We start from the raw sequence: 21,824 nt of genomic DNA, 5'->3' as shown, positions 1-21,824 counted from the left end.
ACAGTCTGAGCTGCTTAAATATTCCCCCCCCCTTTTCCCCTCTTTTTTTAATGTGTGTGGAAAAAAATCAAGCAGGAGATTGACATCTGCTCACATTTCTTTCTGGTCAGGGGGCGGTTAGAGTCTGTCCGTCACAAATGGCTGCAATATTTAATGGGGAAATTAATATCCCTTTAACCAACCAAAGGAGCCACTGAGTCAGTGACACCCTGAAGACAGAGGTGTGTGCAGTAACGTTTCTGTTGTTAAATAGGAATATCTCAGGCACTGTCTTCAAAAGAGGAGTAGGTGAACGATAGGCAACTGCTTCCTGAACTCTGTCCCTGCGCACGCTGGGATTTAGTCTAGGGCGACCTGTAATATTTGTTTAATGTGTGTTGCTCCTTGTACACTCATGGTACACATGAAAGTGGTTTTTCCATCAGCAGCAGGTTAATTTGGCTCGTGGTGAACAAGAAGCCTGTTGGTTGCTGCTTCTTACGACATCCAGGGTTTTTTTTACTTTGCTTCTAAACTGTGGGAGGTGACCAGCGTTGGGTATTTAAACGGACAGCTACGCTTCCCGGCAATCGCTGCGGCTGTTTGAATTACAGCCAACTCATTTATTCCCACATTCTGATCTGCTTCCCGTCTGCTGCTCCGCTCCGGCGGGCGGCTGGCACTGGGCTCTGTCCCTGGGACCGCTCTCCTGCCGGGACCGGGCTCCCAGCGCATCCCGCAGCTCCGCTCCCCTGGAAGAGCCGCTCTCCCTGCCTCCCTTCTGCTGGGGAATCCCTCCCCGGCTCCAGCAGAGAGATTTCTGCTGCGGCAGAAGCCCGTCCCGACTCACAGCACAGGCTCCGCTCGCTGTTGGGTATTTCATGGCTCTGACCACAGGCTGATCTTGGCGTCTTTGCTCATAAAATAAGGGATTAATGGTAAAATGTAGCAGCACGGGCTTCAGTAGAGGCGAAGAGGAAATGCAGGAGGTTTGACAGCCCCTTCTGAGTTTCTACAAGGGACCTGCTTCATTCAGGTCTATGCTGGGAGCTCCGGTGCGTGACAAAATAATCAGAAATGTAGTAACTGTAAGAGAGGCACAGAGGTTTGTGGCTGTGCAAACCCTGTAACAGACCAAAACCAGCCACCTAGCCAGCAAGTTACTCTTCAGAAAGAAAGAAATCACAATTTAAGGTAACTAGGTCTATTTTTAATAAAATTTTATTGTAAATTTCTTTTGAAGGACATTCTAATCTTTTACAAATTATAAAATTTACAAAAGAAATCAGGATCATGATCATTAACTACAGCAAATCCAGTTTTGTGAAAAAATATATTCAAAAATTAAATATCAAAAGAAAGTTAAGTTCATTATTGAAAAAAAAAACAACCCCAACTTCCATAAATTATTTTGCAGAAATGCTCAAGACACTGACAAAGTATTTTAACACTTTTCCTAGTACTGGCTTTGGGTGCCTGAAATAAAAACATCTGCCAATGCTGGAAAGCGAGCGGGCAGGAGCCGTGGTGCCGACTCCCGGGGGAGCAGGGGCTGCAGAGGGACTCGCTGCCTGCGCTCCACTGGGTTTCGGGTGTCTTTACTGGGGAGGGGTTTGTAGCTTCTTGTTGCCCTCCAGGACATTTCAGTACCTCAGTAACAGTCAGTTCTTACAACACAATTCGGGGTGTCTCTCAAAGTACTACAGGCTGGGGTAACACCGGTTCATTAAATCCTGTTGCTGCCCTCATTTTTCTACAATTTAAACACAAAAAAAATGGAGTGATGCTAAAAAGTAACGACCTGGAGGTGAATCAGGTCTGAGTTTTCAGAAACCCAAAGCAGAGTCTAAGCTTGCTGCAGGTTTATTGCAAGTCACTGGGGGGGTGAAGAAAACCCCACCTTACCGTTGCCGGGCAGCGGGGGGCTCTGCCCCAGCCTACCCTGGGCTCTGCCAGCCCTTTCTCACCAGGAGATACCCCCACCCTTACGCCAGGGACAGACTCAGACCAAGGGGGAACTTTTCTTTCTCCAGAGCACCGTCACCAGCTCGGCCTGTGGGACCTGCCCCTTCAGCCCTCCTGCTCTCCCGGAAGGTGCCGCCTGCTCCGTTTATTCTGTTGGACAAACGCTGCTGAGCAAAACTACACTCACCACCTTCCTACGGTGTGGGGTAACCAGTCCCAGCACAGCGAGGGGACTGGGGCGCGGGACTGTCTGTTCTGAAAGGGTGTTAGACCTTCCTAAACAGCAGCCGGAAGATATACCGAGCAAATCATTCACGTTAGAGGTGACAGCAGTGTTATTAGTGATAAATAACTAAAAGCGCTAGCGAGCTGCCCACACTGAAGGTTGGGCATTTCTTTCTTTATCAGTCCTATGTCCGGCTCCTCCCCAACCCACAGCCAGGGTGGGATCACCTCTTCCAACTTTTCCTCAGTATTAGAGGGAAAGTGATCTTACACACAAGATGTTAATTGTCTTGTCTCCCAATGGTTTGTTTTTTCTATTTTCCACAATTTTTATTCTTCATCTTCTATCAGCAGTTGCACGTGTGCAGAAGATCTGTTCGTAAGTGACAGATCTGGTCAGTAGTTTTGGTCGCTTCCCTTTGCTTAGAATTACAGAAAAATTTACAGCTACAGTACAAAAACCATAATATATCCAAGAGCAAAACAGAATAGCATTTTCTTTCGGTGGCTATTAGCTACGGTGGGCAGTCACACCCTGCTCATTAATACCATTTTGGAGATTAAAAAGCGGATGCTGTTTTCTAAAATAGTTCTCAGTGATAGTTGTAGTAATTATCCTGAAATGTTAATGAGTTCAGACCTTACTTGGCCTGCTCTGCTGCATTTCTTTCCACAGGGTCTGCCACGTTGTGCTAGAGAAGAAATGGCTCACTCAGCAGCTAAAACAGTAACAAAGGAGAAGTAAAGCCACAAAATAAATAGCCTTTTTAGGGCAACGTGGAAGAGGAACGCTGTGTCTCTACAACACAAACCCTGCCTTTGTGTGAAAGGGCACTATAGTAGGAAACTAAATTCCACTCCTCTCTACTGACAAGCCCAAACCCGTCTGTCCTGAGAGCTGCGGGTCTGGAAATGCCTCCTCCTTCTCCCCTCCTCACACAAGTATCACTTGATGCTCAAACACCAGATCTTGTGCTACGGTCCCTCCCGTGGTGCGGCTGCTCCGTGCCAGCTCTGGCCCTGGAACTGGCCTGCTCTGGGGGGGGGTGCAGCCCCCATGGCGAGGGAGGGCTGGGGAAACCTCCCGCCTGCTCACACCAACCTTGTCGCAACCTCTGATGGAAGCCATCAGTTTTTCTGCGCGTAAACATCCCCCTTTCAAGAAAGTTAATGCTGTAACTGGCAACTCAGTCTCAGGAAGGCACTTAAAGTCTTGCTGTGGTTCAGTCTAGTCTTGGGAACAGCTTTACTAGCAGTGTCTAACAGAGCCCAGTGGTACTTACTGTCTGGTAACGAAACGCTGACTCTGGCCGGGGTACAGAGGGACAGCAGCAGCTCCAGGAATTCCCTCCCATCAGTCGGTCACCTGCCTTAGCTTTGCAGAGGAGGCACAGGCACATGTTTTTTTAACCAACCACATTACTTACATTATTTCTTAATACAGGGGTTTGATTCCCATTAATTAGACCTGCCCCATGGCACCCCTGTACGGTGCCATTTATATTGGCTGTGTGCATGGGCAGCAGGTCTGTGTCCACTCCCTCTGCTGCCACAGCCCCCACTTGCTTCCTCGCCTCCACTGGCCCCTCCAGAACTTTCTCTTTTTTTAACTCCCAGACTTTACTGCTCTTGCTGCCAGACCAATTTGATACAAATCTCTTATGGGATGAGCTGCAATAACCAAGCTCGTTCAAGCAGGTGAATCTTCCTGCCAGGTACCAGCAGTTGCCCGTGGCCTGTGAAGTAGCTTAAAGCAGTACAGACCTGTCCTACAAACCACATCTCCAGAGAGAGAGGCTGCAGCAGTTCCAGGATTGTTAGAAGGACGACACAGCACCTGGTGCGTGACCTCAGTTCTTAGATCAGCCGCTCGGTTGGTGGCATCTTGATCACATTCCACATTTCCACGCGCGCCCCATCCTTTTCTTGACGGCTTGGGCTGTATGTTCCCTGAGTCGCTCTCCTCCTCTTCATGACAATGGCTGTAGCTGCAACAAGTGCAAGGAGAAGGACAGCCCCTGCGGTCCCGACTGCTCCCACCACGGAGGAGTTGCTAAGATGCGCCCACACCGGCTGCTGCGGTAGAACAGGGTGTTACTGAGAGCATTATTTCTCATCCCTCAGCCCTGACCTGGCGCCTCTCGGAGCTGCGCTGTGCTGCCTGCAGCTCTAGGCAGGAGCTTCCCCCTTTCACTGTTTACGTACCATTGTCCCCTCCACGTCTCCCAAGAGCTCAGGGAATACGGCCAAGTCTGGTGGCCCTTTTCCTGCTCACCTCTCCGCCCCCCTCAGCCCCACGCACGCCATGAGTTCAGCACTTGGCAACAGGTTCTGCTGATCGCTCCAGCGCTGGCCCCTCAAACCCACCAAGCTCTGACTGCACCTTTCCTGTGCGGTACCCGGGGAATGTCTAACAGGGATCACGTCATGAACCGTTGCTTTGTGCAATGATTTCAGTGATTCCCCACCATTCCCTGTAAGGCTGTGGCTATCACCGGGCAGGAGTTGGCAGCTGCTGTTGCTGTTGAAGGCTGCTTGTGAAAACCTCGCACACCTGAGCTGAGACAAACACAGAACAGTATATACAAACCCATCATAAATACCTTCTGTACAACGCTCCTTACAAGTATGTATAGATCTTAATCTGTAAATTAGTGCCTAATTTAACCCTGCCTTTTAAAGCAGATTTAACTATGCCATTGCTGCCTGAAAGGTGGAACGGAGCCAGAGCAAGGTCAAAGCAGCTCCCGTGGGGCAGTCCGTGGGGCAGGAGGAAGGAAGCTCACTTTGAGCCAGTGTGTGCAATGGCCTCCATTCACTGACCCTGGCTGGAGCAGCTCTCGCACAACGCTCTGCCTTTACTGCTAAGTCCAGGTCTTCATCGCGGTGCCTTAAGGGAACTGAGAGAGGAGCTGCTGCGCGAGCGCTGGGACGAGCCCAAGGTCAAAGCAGACCTTGCGGGTGCATCTCCTTGCCAGGACAGTGCCTATATTAACCGCTCTTCAGGTGGCACCTTTAGGACACTGTCCATCTCCAACCGAGCTCCTGCCACTTCTTGCTGACTCGGGCTGTAGGTTCCCTCTGATTGACGCCTCTTCCTTGCAGTGAGAATCATGAATATGAGCCCGATACTGAGGAGCAGCAAAGAGCCACAGGCTACAGGGACAGCTACTTCAATTAGTGGGGAGGGGAAGAGAGCACCTGGAGTCCCTTTCTGCAAAAGAAATTAATGGAGAAACAATGAAACTCCAGTGGTTACAATAACTTAAGTCGAAGAATCCAAAATGGTCAGATTAGAGGGGTATTTTTTTTTAAAAAAAAGCAGAAGATCTGTACTTGAACAGAAAAGGACAAGCAAGGAGCAAGTACAGGGCTTGAGGGCACCCGCACAGAGAATGCTCATGGTCATTCTTTACTCTCTCAGCAAAACTATGGACTAAAAAGTGATTATTTCTAATACAAAGACATTAACATGTTCTGTGTTTTTCTTTCTAATTCAAAACTAGTGCCACTCCTCAGTGACACTTTAACTGGCCGCTTTGGCGAAGCTGATCTCGACAGGGCAGAGTTATGAACAGAGATTTACTGATGGCACAGTTAATACCATTACAACAATTCACACAGGACCCATGGACAGAATTACCACAGGAAGAACAGAGAGGATTTCCTGAGCTGGGCAGCTATGGGCAAGGAGGCAGCAGAACTAAATGCAGAAAATTTATGGGACCAATCCTGGAGCTGTAGAATTGCTACCAAAAAAGCTGTTCCGTGCACACTGTGTGCTAACGAAGATAACGCACCGCTGTTTGTTAGTTAGAACAGCAGCAAGGAAGAGTCTGAGCAACACCTCAGAGATTGGCAGATGAGGTAAAACTGGCCAAATAATATCACACATCCGAGAGCAAAAGATTTTAAATAATTTAAATAGTAAATGGCGAGTACTAGATCCATTGAATTCATAACTCAAAACATCTAAATTACAAAGGCACATACTTTAAAGTCCACGCTATATAAAAATGCTGTGGAACAGACTTGAAGACACCTTGCAGCAGGAAGGGGAGGATGTTAAATGGTCAGTACATGGATGGGAGATGGAGATGATGTAAGGCCCAAGTACTGCAGCAAGAAATGTAGCCAAACGAGTATTCTTTAGATTCTGGTGTGGAACACAATAAACAAAGAATTTTTTAAATTGTGGAATTTTTGTCATTAAAGAAAGATTTAAAATTACAATAAGTCTAACAGTAAGAAATATTTCTTATTGCTAAAGATACTACCTGCCACCTCACAGATGAAAACCAAAGAATTCAAGGCTGATTGTTTACAGCTTTTGGATGTGGTACAGCCTGTGCCAATGTCACAAAGTGACAGCACAGAAGGAACATTCCTGGGGTACCTGGAAGTCCTTGTGCCATTTTCGGGTGGCTGAGGTTCAAGTTGACTCTCTGAGCCTGCCAGGACTCGAGCGATGTGCTGGAGTTAGTTGTAGGTTTGCACAGCAGCGGGTTAGTCACACAGCACAACCACTACGGGGGGGTTTTAGGAGCCCACCCTCCTGCATGCGCTGAACTTATGCTGTTCGTGGGAGGGAGAAGGAGCAGGAGAGCACAGGCAACAGCCCTTGGCTTCTCCAGTGATGGTTAATAGCAGACACAGTGACAGCCATAGCCTGCCCCCCTCCCTGCCCCCACCACAGGCACTGGCCTTTGAAGAGGGAAAAGAAAGACAGTTCTGCAAAAAGTAATGAGGATGATGAAAATGGATACAAGGAATCTACCAGACATGTCCTGGAACAGAGGAGACAGAGATGCCTGAAGGAGTCCATGCAAACTGGAAATGTCAGAGTGACCTCGTGGCACATGCACTACAGAGCCCTTAGTAACAGCAACAGCAGCAGCCCACACAGCCCTCCCCATGCAGTGGGGGTTAGTACATCCCCAGGTTACCAGAGAAGCTGCCTCTCCATGCAACAGCTTTACAGAGGAAAAGCAAGTGTATAATTTAACAAGTTCCACACAGGACGGAGCTCAGCCTCAGCCAGCAACGCTTTGCTTACACAGAAGAGGCAAAGCATCACTGAGCCTGCCCCCGTGCCAGCCCCTCGCCTCGGGAGCAGCCTCAGCAGGTAACGGATGCTGCTGGTTTACATGTGATTGAATCAGTTTTAGCCTGACTTCATCTGACTTGCCTTCTCCAAACACATCCAGTTCTACCCAGATCTGTGGAGAGGGGAGGTGCTTGGTAACTCTCCTCCAAGACAAAATGCCCACTGAAATTCCATTCTTCAGGAAACTGAGGGGGGGAGCTATAAGCAATATCTCCTTTCTACAGGTCCAACTGCAGTAGTTTGATCACTGTCCAAGGAGCTGTAAAAGCTAAGGAAAGCTGCAGAGACAGCCCTGAAAACCATATGGCAGCCCGTGCGGATACTGAAAACTATTTCCTGCAGTTGCTTATGTGCTGGAGACTAACATGCAGCAGCGCTGCAAAGAGAAAAATAACTTCCCAGTTCAGGTTTCTTTGGTCCCAGCTGATTTGCTGACTGTGCTTACCAGGGGGCTGCAGCCAGGACACATGCAGGTGACAATGCGTGGGCAGCCTTGCTAATACCCCGGTACCCGGGGACTCTGCTAAGCCTATTCTGTTGCTCCTCACAGTGCACAGGATGGAAAAATAGACAGGAGCTTCCAGGAGCAAAGGGAAGGTCTTACGTTAACATCACAGCGCTCTCCCGTGTAGCTGGCACTGCACAAACACTCGTATTTGTTCTCAGAGTCCTGACACGTCCCTCCGTTCTGGCAAGGGTTTGGATCACACTCGTTTATATTAATTTGACAACTGAAAAGGAAAAGTGTATTAGAATTAAATGAAATTTCTCACATATGTTCTTGTGCCATAAAACACAAGATCATACAGTCGAAAAAAGCCTCATTTATTTGAAAAGTTCCTGTTGCATCTTTTTCAGGTGCTTTCTCCAGGGTCCAACAATGTGAAAGTTTTACCCATTTGTACCAATCCTCCTTTTGCCATTTCTGTACAACTGAGCCAGTGTGGGTCTCTGGCACAATTAATGAATTCTCATGAGGCACAAGATCTACTTGGAAGCCGTTTGCGCTGCAAAAATTGGTATTGTCAACAGGATCATATCAAACCCACCTCTTCTGAAAATAACAGCTAGTTTACAGTTTTGGAGCAGTTGTTTGAATGGCAAAAGGAGATATAAGAGGATGGAGCAGTTGAACCTGCTCAGCCACCCCATGGCGTGAGAATCAGAGACCTACCTCCCTTGCAGGCATCAGAAACAGAGCACTTACTTCCTTCCAGTGAAGCCTGGCTTGCACGAGCAGTTGGCTCCCCAGCTCTCGCTGATGCACTTGCCACCATTCAGACAGGTGAAGTTCTTCCCACATTGCTCGGGGGGGAATGGCCATCTGGGAAAAGCAAGAGACGGCCTTTGAAGCAATCGCTTTGGGGGGAAGGTAAAAGTGTGCTCAGAGTCAGTGGAGACTGGGCTGGCAAAGGTCATAAGCAGTCATTGGTATTTAGTTTTAGGAAGGAGTTTGACACAACTGGAGAAGGGAATGGTCTCAGAAATCAGATTTGGACCTGGACATCACCTTCCAATTCACACCAGAATTTAGGTGCTTTACTTACCAGATAGTTGCAATGAAAAATTTTCTCAAAGTGTCCCAAAGAAAAAGGCCAATTTATCTGGGGGCTCCTGGGACCCCTGCATCAAACTAACCAAGGTACTTACTCGCAGCGAGGTCCCGAATACTGAGGAGGGCACTTGCAGGAGTAGCCATAAACCTCATCAACGCAGGTCGCTCCATTTAGGCACTGGTGCCGCACACAGTCATCGACGTTGATGTCACATTTCTTCCCAATGAACCCCCGGAAGCATTCGCACTGAAAATCTGCCACTGCATCGACGCAGTCCCCATGAACACATGGGCTCGACTGGCACTCGTCAAGGTTGGTCTCGCAGAGCAGCCCCCCCCAGCCAGCGCTGCAGGCGCAGCTGAAGGAGTTGAACAGGTCCTGGCAGGTGCCGGCGTTGAGGCACGGGCTGGAAGCGCAGACATCGGCCCCAGCGCAGCCCAGCTGGATGTCCCCACTGCCGGACTGCTGGAACTGTTCTGGCTGCGGGTACGAGAGGTGGGCAGTGAATGGCAGGTAGATCCCCCCTATCTTCACCTGTCCGAGGCAGCCCGTGAAGTTTTCAGCCAGAACAATCAGCGCATTGTTCTTTAGGAAGTCCAAGTTCCCGGCATTTCCCTGCAGAGTCATATTAACTGACCCATCCAAACGAACCAGCCACCTGGAGGAAAGCGCAGATGGCTCCTCCATGGACACAGAGATGGTGTGCCAGGCACCGTCCGTGACGTTCTTCTGGCTCAGGAACCTGACCCCTTCGATGCTATTCCCACTCCTGATGTCAACAAGCAGGGAGGAGTTCTTGATGGCTATCTGGAGGGAATCCACTTCTTCCACAGCCCGAAGCAAAACAGCATCTTCGTCCCTGGTTCTGAAATCCACGTGGAGGCTGCTCAGAGTTCTGGTCACTGATGTGTTGGTGGTAAATTCAATGGCAGCATAACTATTAAATGTTGCATTAGCCAGACCTATTAATAAAGGGGTAGAGCATATGAGAGCTGAAAGACAGTTGGTGTCATGTTAGAGACAGACCAGTGGCAAACTCCTGGTGGGTTCTCTCCCTTAAGAATCACATAAGCTTAGTGTGAGCAGGATTACAGGCCTAGCTGCTGGCAGCCTTAAAGCTCTTCCTGTTTACAATTGCACCTCTAATAATAATATCCAGCTCTTATGTAGCAATTTTTACTCATCATTCCCACAGCACTGCACAAAAATACAACTATTTCCCTTTTACTGCTAGAAAAACTAGACCCTAAGTCAGGAAAGTTATACATCCAAAGCTGCTGAGGCAGCCAGTGGCAGAACTGGGAACACCCCAACATCCAGAGTTCAGGACACTTTCTGGTCACTAGACAACACGCCCTCCACATCAGGGCATCATTAACTAATTGGTTTTCTTCATTCTCCATAGTTCTGTCTAAGGAGAAAATTGAGACACATTTGCAATACTTAATTGGGTTCTATTTGATGAAATAGCCTGGGACTGTAGAAATGGCTGAACATTACAGTGTAGGATGGTCCTTGCACTGATAATAAGGTCAGCAATGACTCCACAAAAGTACATCGGTTCCTCCCTGAGCAAGTCAAAGCGGCAGAAGAAAACATCTTTGAGAACCATCTTTGCTCTGTCACAACCTGGTGGTAAATCCAAAAAGTGCACCCTGCCCGTGCATCATTCCATTCCTTTTTGCAGCAGATGATTACATTTATGGCAACAGAACAAACTAGGAATAGTGATTATAGACAGTGAACATTACAGACTTCCACCAACACTTAAGCAGGAGAACGGTACTTACACACGTATCCTGCTAGAACATCTACACAGGTGGTTGCTTCAGGACATGGGTCACTTTCACACCAGACTCTCTCTTCACAGAATCTCCCGGTGAAGTTTGCCAGACAGCTGCAATGGAAATCATTCCAAGTGACAATGCAACTGCCACCATTCTGACACGGTTCAGACTGAAAAACAAAATTGTGGGATTTAGGAACAGCACAATTCACCTTTGGACCTAAAACAATTTGGTAGAAGGAAATGTGACAACAAAGATTAGTATGAACAGCGCTTGAATCAGGAAAGAAGGGTAGTTAAAATAGTGACTCAACAGCAGTGAAGGAAGCACAAGGGTCTCTGTGCAAGGAATTCCTGAGCCCCTGCCTCTCCCTGTGGGCGCTGCTGATCAACAGAACCTCCCTAGGCAGAGCTCCACCAATTTGGAAAAGAATAAAGTGCAAAAGCAAAGGTGAAAAACAGATGAAACAAGGTGCAATGCACCTGAAAAACCTCACAAAGGTCTGTCACTGGAAGGACACACCTAACACCAGAGGCATTTATGGCACCATGAGCAAGAAGGGCAAAATTAGAGCATATGGCCTCCCATCTTCACGTGTGGCATAAAGGGGAGACACAGCTTCTGATCTAAGGGCACGTGGAGACAGTTCCTTGAACTGTTACTGCTGAAATGATGGATTCCTGGGGGAAGAGGCTGTTGTGCAATGGAAGCAGGATGAGGGAGGAGCTGGAAAGGTTACTGGTCAGCGGGGGGAGTCTGGAATGTGTGTGTGAGCTCAGCAAAACAGAGATGGGCAGCACAAGAGCAGGACTGCCCAAGTTCTACTAACTACAAAAACTACAAGAGAGCTGGGGAAAACCTGGTGCTTAAATGGTATGTAATATATTGAGTGAAGTAGGACCATGTGGGACCACGTGTCCATCAGTACTTAAAAAACTTCTCATCTTCCTGATATCTGCAACAGTCAAAGTGTTCTGTAACCACAGATCTATAATAAATAACTGCACAGACGTAGAGACAAACGAGAGCCATCGTACCTTGCAGGTGTTATCAGAGATGCAACCGTTCACAAGGTTATCATTTTGAGTCCTGTTGAGTTCCTGTGGCAGACTGTAGTTCTCAACCTGAAAGAACTGTATTTGGTGGCTGTTCAGTTGGATGTCTTGCAAACAGCCCTTAAAATACCCTCCCCACATGTCAGTGCTGCCCGGGTTAGGGTGTCCACCAATATACACTCCATAACCAGCTAAAAGAGGTCTTGCTACGAGCTGTCCCAGCTCCACATATATGTCTGATTGGTGAGCACCAACAATTCCTCCTTGGAAGGACAGAGCTACCAAATGTCTTCTCCCATCAACTAAATTTTCTGGAAATGTCACAGGATCTGCAGATGCCGTCTCTATCCTCAGCTTGCCATTCTTTAAGTATATGGTGAGGCAGTGGTCAGTTTCATTGCCAATTTGCAAGAGCAAACCATTAGGTTTCCGACTACGAATGAAAAAGGAGATGTTGAAAGTTGCTCCAAGGCTATCAGAAAGGGTGAAAGAGGCAAAGCTGGTGGAATTCTCTAGGCCAAATGTTGCTGCTGGGCGCTCTGGAAGAGAAAAGAAATGCACATCAGCTCAATGACAAGAGGAATGCAGCTGGCACGGGGCTATCCTGAGCTGCAACTCCTTATCAGTGGGGCAAGATCTTTCTTCCCAGCATTTTCAACATGCACCGTGGTAATTATGCTTTCTCCCCACACAGGTCCATCAAATTAAGAAGCAGATGAATGTGTCACAGCTTTCTCTGGAAGGCATGAATTCAAGCACCCAGGTACCAGAAGAGGGAAACTCGGGTCTAGCAGAGTCCTTGCCACCTAGCAGAGACACTCAAGGACTTTTAAACTACAAAGTTGCTTTTAAAATTCATAAATTTGGTAACAGCAGAGCAACTTTGTACTTGCCAGGTTTAGGACTTAGGAGCAAAACAAAAAGACTGCAACGATATTAATAGAAGCCTTTCAGGAACAAAAAAATGCAAGCAGATAACAGTTTTAACTCAAAATTGTCTGAGCACTTCCTTTAACACTTGTGTTTTATCTATAAAGCAATACATTCCTATTCATCCTCAGCTCAGAAGCTCAAGAGCAACTTTTCACAGTAAAACAACTGCATTCACACAGAGCTGATACAAAGATGAAGCCAGACTCTCTGGTTCAACAGGGAAGAACATCTGCACCACAAAACTGGCAATCACTCCTGCAGGAGCAAGTGACAGAAATGGGATCAATGAGAATTTTATTTACCGAGGGTTTTGCTTTAGTTTTCTCACTGGTCAATAGACAATACTACTTCCAAAGCTGGCAGCAATGCTGACTGACTACCTTTGAAACACCAAGTGACAGAGAAGCTAGCAGATGTAAATCATGTGGCACTTACCGTACGAGCAAGCTGGGCCTCCATAAGGCCTAGAACAGTCGCACCTGAAGGTTGCCCAAAGATCCACACACAGCCCTCCGTGAAAGCAGGGCTGGGAGAGGCACCACTCTGTCCGGTCACAGCCCCTCTTCACCGGGGAGGACTCATCCATAGGCAGATCCACCGGCAGCACAGGTTCAGCATCTACCTGAACGTCTTCCAGGCAGCCGACAAAGCCTTGCTGGCTCTGTGTGTTGTTGGCCATTGGATCCCCAGCACCTCCAATGTACATGTTGAGGAAGGCAGGCGGGATGGAAGCAGGGCCGTGTGGGACAGGAGAGCTCTTCAGGCAGACACCTGCATCACAGAAGTCATGCCAGAGCTTCAGCTGCAGAGTGCTGTGCAGAACAACTTCAACTTTATGCCACTGGCCATCATCAACTCTAAGCCCCTCCAGCAGCATCAGGTACCCAACATCCTCCCTCTTCAGTCCTGCCAGCAGAACGCCACCAAAGAGCTCCAGGAACAAGTATTCAGCTTCATGGCCTCGGTAAAAAAGGATGGCGCTGGGCAAGGTGGTTCTGAAGCGGAGGGACACGCTGGCAAGTTCATCTCCTGCTACGTCCCTCCTGCTCTGATTGTTCACGGGCAGCTCAATGAGGAGATACCCTCTGGAAGCAAAGGAAAACGTTGTTGGTGTTGAGCATGTGGCATCATAGAAACCAGGCTGGCACTGGCACAGGTGGCCGTGGCTCTCAGCTTGGTAGGTTGGGATGCACAAGGCCTCATTTTGGCAGTCGTGCGTCTGGCACCCAGTGAGCTTGACCGAGCAGTTCTTCCCTCCCCATACAATGCCATCCTGGCTAGGGGCACAGTGGCAGGTATAGTCAGCAATGCCATCCTCACAGACAGCTCCATTCTTGCAGGGACCCTCCTCACACTCATTGATGTTAACAGCACATTCCACACCTGCGGAAGAGATTTAGAAATGGGATCTCACTGCTGGGGACTGGGACTCCCTTCCCCACAGCAGGGCTGCCGGGCACAGACCACCCTCCCCAGCACTGCTGCTCCCTACGCCCTTCTCTTCGGAAAACCACCAAAAGTCCAAGAGCTGCCAGCAAGAAGCCCCATGCTCACTACAGAGTGTCCCATCACTGACACAAGGGCAAGAAAAAACACGCTTCTGTGCTGTCCTCCCAGATGCTGCAGAGAAGGTGATATTTATAGAGCTTTGGCCAGTTGGCCTACATCATCCACCAGCCTACTGTCCTCTCCCAGACATCCCAAACACCACAGGCAATCAACATACAGAGGTTGTTAAGGGGACAAAACAGCACAGACAAGGATTTTATGCTTCTTTCATAACAGATTTGGTGCACTGAAATACAAATGAAGGCTACAGATCTGACTGGAGCATGTTCCGGGCACTGTTGTTGCAGGCAGCATTAAAATGGGACGTTATTGGAAAGCCTCAGTTAAGAAAATTCAAATTCCCAGATGACCCTCCAATTGTAAAACACTCACAAAACTCAATTCATTACCAAACAACAAACCAGCCATGCTCCACAGGCATTCTGCCGCACTTGCACCAAGCTGATGTCAGTTCTGTCCTAGTCCCAGAAGCGAGCTGGGTAAGAACTGCATCGCAGCTCCTGGGTCTCCTCCAGGCACATGTATCCCAACAGGGCTCAAGGAAATTACAAGATATTACACTGAAATCTGGTTAATGAAAATTTGCTGTCATTTTCCCGAGCATCTCCAGACTGACAGAAGAGCCCTTCCAACCAGTTCACTTTATCTAGCCCATAACATTGGGTTTCACTAATCTTCAGAGACAGTCACACAGATAAACCAAGCCTGGATTATCCCAATCTAATAGCATTACACGGGACTCTAGCTAGCAAGCACAGCCAGGGCAGCAGAAAGAAAAAGAAGGAATTCACACACAAAGGAGGGGAATCAAAACACAAAAGACATTTGTAAAGAAAAGCCACTATACAGAATGTGCATGTCAAAGAGATTAGAGAGTTGCCTGAGGGGAAGAGATGAGGGGAGACGGGGCATTAGGAGCACTGGAGCTGGACTTGACGTGTGATAAAAAAAGAAAAAAACTTAGCAAAGATACAGGCTTCTTGAACATATGTGTGGATGGTTTGTCCCCCTCGTGCCCCAGCAACGCCTCCCAGGCAGGCACAAACCCCAGTACCCTGCTCTGACCCAGCTGCTTTACTCTGTTCAGTTGCTGTAACCAGTGCAGTCTCTGCAGACTGGCGAAGCCTCAACACCAGCTTCCAGCTCCAAAACGTCAGTTTGTGTCAGTGTAGGGATGTCTGGAGCTCTGAGAAGCACTGGAAGTGAGATGCAAGGCTCTGCCAACAGCATGCTTCCCAGCTATGTGAGAGCTGCTCTGTAGGCGACATTAACTGGGATTCCTCTAGGACATAGCTCTCTACTGACAAAAACTAGAAGGGAACTGCTCCGCGTAGTGCCTGTGGAACAGCACTGAATTTGGCCTATAACGTCTGCCTTGACGAAGAACTCAGCTGATGGACAGATTCCGAGTTGCTAGTAGTACCTCAGCACAGCCTTTTTTCTCAGCTATTAATGCCGGGCTGGCTCAGCACACAGAACCTGGGCTGTGATCTTACCCGTGAAGGAAGCAGCAAGGACAGAATTAAGATTTCAGCACAAAGATATGGCCACAATTGAAAGAAACATGTTGGAATAAATAGAGTATAATGGACATCTCTGGGCCTGGAGAATCCCTGTCTGGGAGAAGATGGGAAGACTTCAGTTGGAATTAAGAGAAATCAGGAGAGCAGTAGAACCACATGGAGTGAGTTTTCTGAGTTATCAGTGGATTGGGGGGCTCTCAAAGCTGTAAGAGGCGAGTTTGCAGTCAGATTTAAGGGGACAGGCTGTTGAATGACGTCAGAAAGACAGGTTGGGTATAGTCCCAAATCCTTGAGATGCTGCTCAGAGCTGTCGATATTTACCAGGGCAATGAGGAGAAGATAGCCTGGGTTTGGATAACAAAAGGAGCAATGCCATGAATTTCTGAGAAGGCCAGGAGGCAGGGTCCCAGCCCTGTTTTCCCCCGTCACATTCCCGGACTGACCAGGTCTCCTCCAGTGCACTCTCTCCATGGAAGAGCAGCAGGAAAACCTGCCTGGGCTGTTTCCCAGCCTCCAGCTGACACCTGTGGGGCCAGTGCTTCACACCAGGTGGCAAATTAGTCCCTACGGTGAGTGCACAACCCCGAGCTGGTGGCTAATTAAACACCAAGCTTTCCCATGGGACGCAGCTGGTTTGATTTCTTAGATTATTTGTTTGAAATGGGTGAAAAAAATAAGCTGACACTTCAGGTCTTCACACGCTGCTGTCTGACCTCACAGCTTACACACAGACTAAAGGAAATGTTCCGCAGTGGAAAGAGAGGAGGCAGCTCTTCCTGAAGGAACCAAAACCACGAGCATCACCTTTATCTCTGTTGTTTCTGCCAGCAAGCAGCCAGCCTTCACGGGACTCAAGCAGGAGAAGAAAAGGGCCTCTAAAACAACACCTAATGTACCCTTGCCCTCCTAGAAGCCAGTGCAGCACCAGATTTGAATTTGAAGCAGTTTGTTAACAAACCAATAACACAGGGGATGTGTAAGAGTTCTAAAAATCTGGCTAACAACAATTTTTTCCTGGAGGCCAACGTCACCCCTTGCTGAACAGTTACCCAGTGCTACATCATTAACTCCTTACACGCCACACAGTGACCATGCCCCCCACCAGCCAGCTGCCTGGCCGACACTCCTCTTCCGTTATCACCAGTTGAGTTTTGTCAACTGTGTTTGAACATCTCTGGTTTGTCAAATTCTTCAGTTACATCAAACCAAGGCAGAAGAAGGAGATTTCTGTTGCATATTGCTTCCTAGATGCGAATTTCAGTGCAGCAAAGGGGTCTGTAATTTTGGGTTTCAGTTGCGGATGAGAGGGTGTAAATGGAGGGGATGTCAGCAGAATAAAGGAACTCTTCCCTACTTCAGAAAAAAGTAAGATTTTTGCTATAGGCCATTACAGTATCCAAAAGTACAGATCATTTCCTGGATATCCGTTACTCCAATCTTCTCCAAGACATGGACAGTTGTGTCTTTGCAAACCCACTAGCAAGTGGATATTAAGAAGTTCAAAACTAATTTGTTTTTGTAGAGAAGCTCAGACATCACTTTTCAGGTATATTAAAAAAAAATAAAAGAGGGGATGACTCAAAAACAACTTACTCCTAGGTATTCTTCTCTGTTCCCTCTAAATTTCTTAGCTCAAATGTTTACTATTATTTGAACTATCAATAGTAAAAGCAATGTTGCCAATCTGATTCATTACATCATTAGGAGACTTTCAAATGTTTAATGAGTGCCTTATCTAGCTAAAGGCTAACAAAGGCAAATCAGTGGAACTTGTTATCTGAAAATCAGATAAGTGTTATTTAAAAGGCTGCTATCTGGAGACAAGTATTTTCAAACATTCCAGTTAATTTAGCAGTGTTTAAGCTCACAGTCCCAAACTAACAACCCACAGGGGCTGGGTCACAAACAAACGCTCAGAAGTCACTGAGCTTTAACAACCCACAGTATTTTCAAATACAAATCTATTCACTGGATTCTAAAGTGTTACCGATGTGATGAGAACAGTCTTGTTTCATAGAGGCAAGTGTTATTAAAATCCACGCAGCTCACCATTCCCTGAATGAAGGTGATGATTTACTGACTGCTATTAATAAGCAAAGATTCATTGTATACAGTGTAACGATCATATACTTCAAGAGATATGTAATATGTTAAAAGAATAAGCACCCAAAAGAGAGATATTCTACTTTAGCTGTGATATACCAAAAAAACTTGAAGGATGAGGTCTATTCACGAGCCCAGTCTTGAAACATGTGAGTTCAGTGGGGCTTCCTGGCCGGCACTGGCTTGCCCTCTCCCGTAAGACAGCTGAATTCCTACCAGCCTTCCCTGGTGCATCCTAATTAGGGTTTGTATTATTATTATCAAAAGAAAAAAGGAGGGGAGGGAGAGAGGGGGGAGAGAGAGAATTAGCCGCAACAAATGGACCCCGACACAATTATATTTGCACAATTACTGCCATTTCCATGGCAACACACTGCTTTGACCTCTCTCCCACCGTGCACCACTACTCAAGGAGACGGTGGGGGAGGAGATGGAGCAGTGCACAGGCCAGCAAAGGGTCTGTCCTCCCCGTTAAACCAACAACTACTTCTCAGTACAGGAGTTTGAAATCATTAAAGGAAAAAGGAAAATCGCCAAAACGTCTGTAAAAAGCAAACCCATCATTTCACAGAACTAGCCGGGTGTGTTACCTGTGTGTTTACACAGTACAAGCAAGGACTCTCGGAATACCCCGGGATCAATCCCGGCACAGAACAAGGCAGAGCTGTAGGGAAGACGAACACAGAGCAGCTGACGGCTCCCCGTTCATCTTGCGGCAACAAGGAAATTCCTTGCCCTAAAGTTTCCAAAACAAAACTTCAGGTCTCTTCAAAATAAAAACATTCTTCCTTTCTAGTTAATTCTTGTTGCTTCCCCTGCCTCCAGCCACCACGACATGCACCCCCAGCTCCCTGCCCGGGGCAGGCACACAAGCATTCAGGACGCAGCGCTATTACTGTATAGATCTCATTACCTGCCAGCAGAAAAACTCCCTTCAGGATCACGCCAATCAGCACAGATTTCATGGCCGACTCCTCGCGGACATTTGTGACAGTAAAGTGAGAAAAAAAATGGGGGCAAATCGGGGGGGGAGGAATGATAAAAAAGGCTGGACAAACGGCAGACTGTGTGTAAGCGCTGCCTGGTGCCAGTCAGACAAGAAGGGATTGGAGATGAAACCAGCCAATATAGCAGAGACCTGTGCTGCAGGGAGATCTAATCCAGCCCTGCGCTGAGCCTCCCAGCTGGCCTCCCTCACTGCTGACACCAAGAATGCGGCGTATCCTCACTCCATGCATTACAGTAATACCCTGCAGGATCCAGAGCATTAGCTCCAGCAGTAAAAAGCCAAGAGACAATCTCTTGCCCTTGCCATCTCCCAGGTGAATCTGCCGAACTCCATGAATAAGGCCAAAATAGGATTTTTCTTTTCATAGACCAAGTCAAAAAGCTGCATTTCCACCACTGAGTAATATCCAAACCACACAAATAAGGAGAGTTCCAAATAAAGAGTGTGACCCGGGCCCTGCTGTACAGTCAATACTGACTTAATCAGGGACCAGCACTTCACATGGTTTCCCTCCTCCATGGGCCCTGTTCTGTGCCTTTGTGAGCACAAACATTTCCACTCTGCAACATTCATGAAGAAAAGTCTCAAGTTTTAACTACCTTGATCTGTTTCTCTGATGTCAAACCAAATGGAAGGAAATTCCCTGTATTATGCTGACTGTACTGGTTCAAACACGGGACTGCAGAATCAAAACTTTCTCTTTTCTTATTAGCAACCTTATAAAATTAGATGTTGCAATCTCATTTTTTTCCCTCTGTGGTTCTGGGAGGTTTTTTGTTTTTTTTTTTTTTAAATGTGGTTACTTTCATACTGTAAAGTTCCTGGAAGCTGAATTGTACTTTCATGTTGTCAGGAACCCAGCGAAGGTTCTTATTTCTGTGAAGAAATGTTATCTGAGAGCTTTTCCCCAAACTTGGAGTCTCTGTCAGTATCAACGTCAGGTCCAAGCAAACAAAAACTCCCACGTGTCAGAGTCTGGAATCTGCATCCGCAGTATCTCTTTAAGATATTAAAAGAAAGCATTCCAACAACTCTTGTAGCTATTTTACTTTCTTCATTTCACTCAATCCAAACATGCCAGTCAATTTTACAGATAATTTAAGTGGGAGGGATATGGTGAGTGTTTGTTTGGGGTTAAAACTTCTCAGAGAGTCACATCTGGGTCCTATGCACCTATAGACCTACCCTAGCGCAGATTTTAAATACTATCTATCATTAGCTAATATGACCCTTCTGTTATTGTCCAAGAGAAAACAAATTGGTAGCTTATGCCCATTCAACCGCCTACTGCAACAATAAACTATAACAACCGTGAAGACTGGAGAACGTTAAATCCCTCTAAAAAGATCCATATTTTGATTTATACACACATGACTATATTTGCACACACACACACACGAGTCTATCTGTGCACTGCTGATTGGAAATATTTTGTACCCAAATAAATCCACGTAGCACAAGTCAGCACAGATTCTGATCCCCTGACGGTCACTATATCTTTTCAAATTCATTACATTAAATACTGCTAATTATAAACTGAGATTGATTGCTTCTTTCCCCAGGATCAGTTTAAGGATATAGACAGACTGGGGTTCTCTTGGAGAGACAGAACGATGATGGAGAAATACAGTCATGACAATTCTAAATAGTACATATATCCAAGATAAAATATTTAAATAAGAACTCTTCTAAGCCAAAATGGTGGCTCACTGACCATCTGTTCCAAACTACACACAACTGAGGAGTAACTGCTTAGGCTCTTTGAAACCAGAGGATTCTAAAGAAATTAAAAGGATCAGATGATTAATTTTCTAGAGGTTTTAATTCCCCATTCTTACACACTGGCAATCATGCAAGTTAGAAGATTCAGTCATGGGGTTTAAATTCAGAGAATTATTTTGTTGCTAATCATTTGTAAAACTTCTTGAAGGAGTCAAGATAAAGAACACTAAACATGTCAGAGGGTTCTTAGTAGAAAAATGTCACAAAATGGAGAGTGAACTTTGGATACGAATTTCAAAATTTGTAGAGCTGACATAATTTCCAAGACCACGCAAGATTCATTCTCTTTCTCACTTCATTTAGTAGCCATAGTCTTTTGATTCATCCTTTTTACATCCTCTCAGGGTACATTCTCTACTAAAGCACAAACTGACACACTGAACAGCCTCTTTAGGACTTATGAGGTGTAGAGAGGTGGAGCTCTCTTGGGAATGAAGCACTGCTGCTGCAACAACCACATTTCGGGGAGAGGCGGTTCATCTCCCTGCACTGCTGTGGCCCGAGACAGCACTGAGGCAGTTAATTTGCAGAGAAAGAATTTCTCCTGACTCACATTGTTATCCCAACACTCCCCAAATTCCTCAGACTGAAGAAAAAAAAAAATACAGAAAGAACCCCCTGCTGCCCCAAGAAAGCATTTTTCATCAGAGTAGCAAGTTCACTTTAATCAGCGGAGGCAGCTTAAACCCAAGTTCATGGCAGATCTAAGCTGCCACAGAAATGTGTTTTGAACAGAAACATTATGGGAAGCTTCACAAAGTTGTTCTGTGATCCTAATATGAAGTAATAAGCTGTTTACCCAGCATGACTGTACTGGGATTAATTGACAAAGGAGGGGAGATTAATTGCTATTATTTCCCTGTCAGCTTCACTCCTCCACACGCACTCGCTGATCTCACAGACTGCTCCCAGCCTCTCTCTGCGTTAATGTGTCAGAACTACCTCAGCTGAGACAAAGTCTTTTACCAAAAGCAATATCCAGAAGAGCAACCTGCTTCTAATCCCCTTCGAGTACTAATGAACCCAAATTTGATGCAACAGAATGAACTCTAGCGCTCCTTTGCCCATCATCCTGTGTTTCTGTCAGCTTTTCTGCCCATGAGCACACTAAGAATTGGGAAGGATTAAACGGATCTGCAGTTTGGCAAAGGACAATGAAATTCTGAACTCTGAGGGTGCTGGGGCACTGAAGGAGGAAAAGGGACCAGGGCACATACTTGAGTGGGAATTC

At 46.8% G+C, this 21,824-nt stretch overlaps 1 protein-coding gene across 1 annotated transcript in view; it reads right to left on the bottom strand.

The window, feature by feature from the left end:
* Positions 1 to 5,155: 5,155 nt before the first annotated feature.
* CRB2 (crumbs cell polarity complex component 2) overlaps positions 5,156 to 21,824 on the bottom strand; it is a 32,047-nt gene continuing 15,378 nt past the window's right edge. The window contains exons 7-13 of the mRNA XM_074161198.1: positions 13,043 to 13,990; positions 11,657 to 12,213; positions 10,623 to 10,788; positions 8,927 to 9,794; positions 8,484 to 8,600; positions 7,881 to 8,007; positions 5,156 to 5,383 (exon numbers count right to left, since the gene is read on the bottom strand). Coding sequence (XP_074017299.1) covers positions 5,156 to 5,383; positions 7,881 to 8,007; positions 8,484 to 8,600; positions 8,927 to 9,794; positions 10,623 to 10,788; positions 11,657 to 12,213; positions 13,043 to 13,990 — 3,011 coding nt within the window. The remainder of the gene's footprint in view (positions 5,384 to 7,880; positions 8,008 to 8,483; positions 8,601 to 8,926; positions 9,795 to 10,622; positions 10,789 to 11,656; positions 12,214 to 13,042; positions 13,991 to 21,824) is intronic.

Source organism: Numenius arquata, chromosome 19, assembly GCF_964106895.1.
Source record: "Numenius arquata chromosome 19, bNumArq3.hap1.1, whole genome shotgun sequence".
Classification (NCBI taxonomy): domain Eukaryota; kingdom Metazoa; phylum Chordata; class Aves; order Charadriiformes; family Scolopacidae; genus Numenius; species Numenius arquata.
Note: the sequence above shows the minus strand (reverse complement) of the source record. Positions and strands in the feature narration are given on the sequence as shown.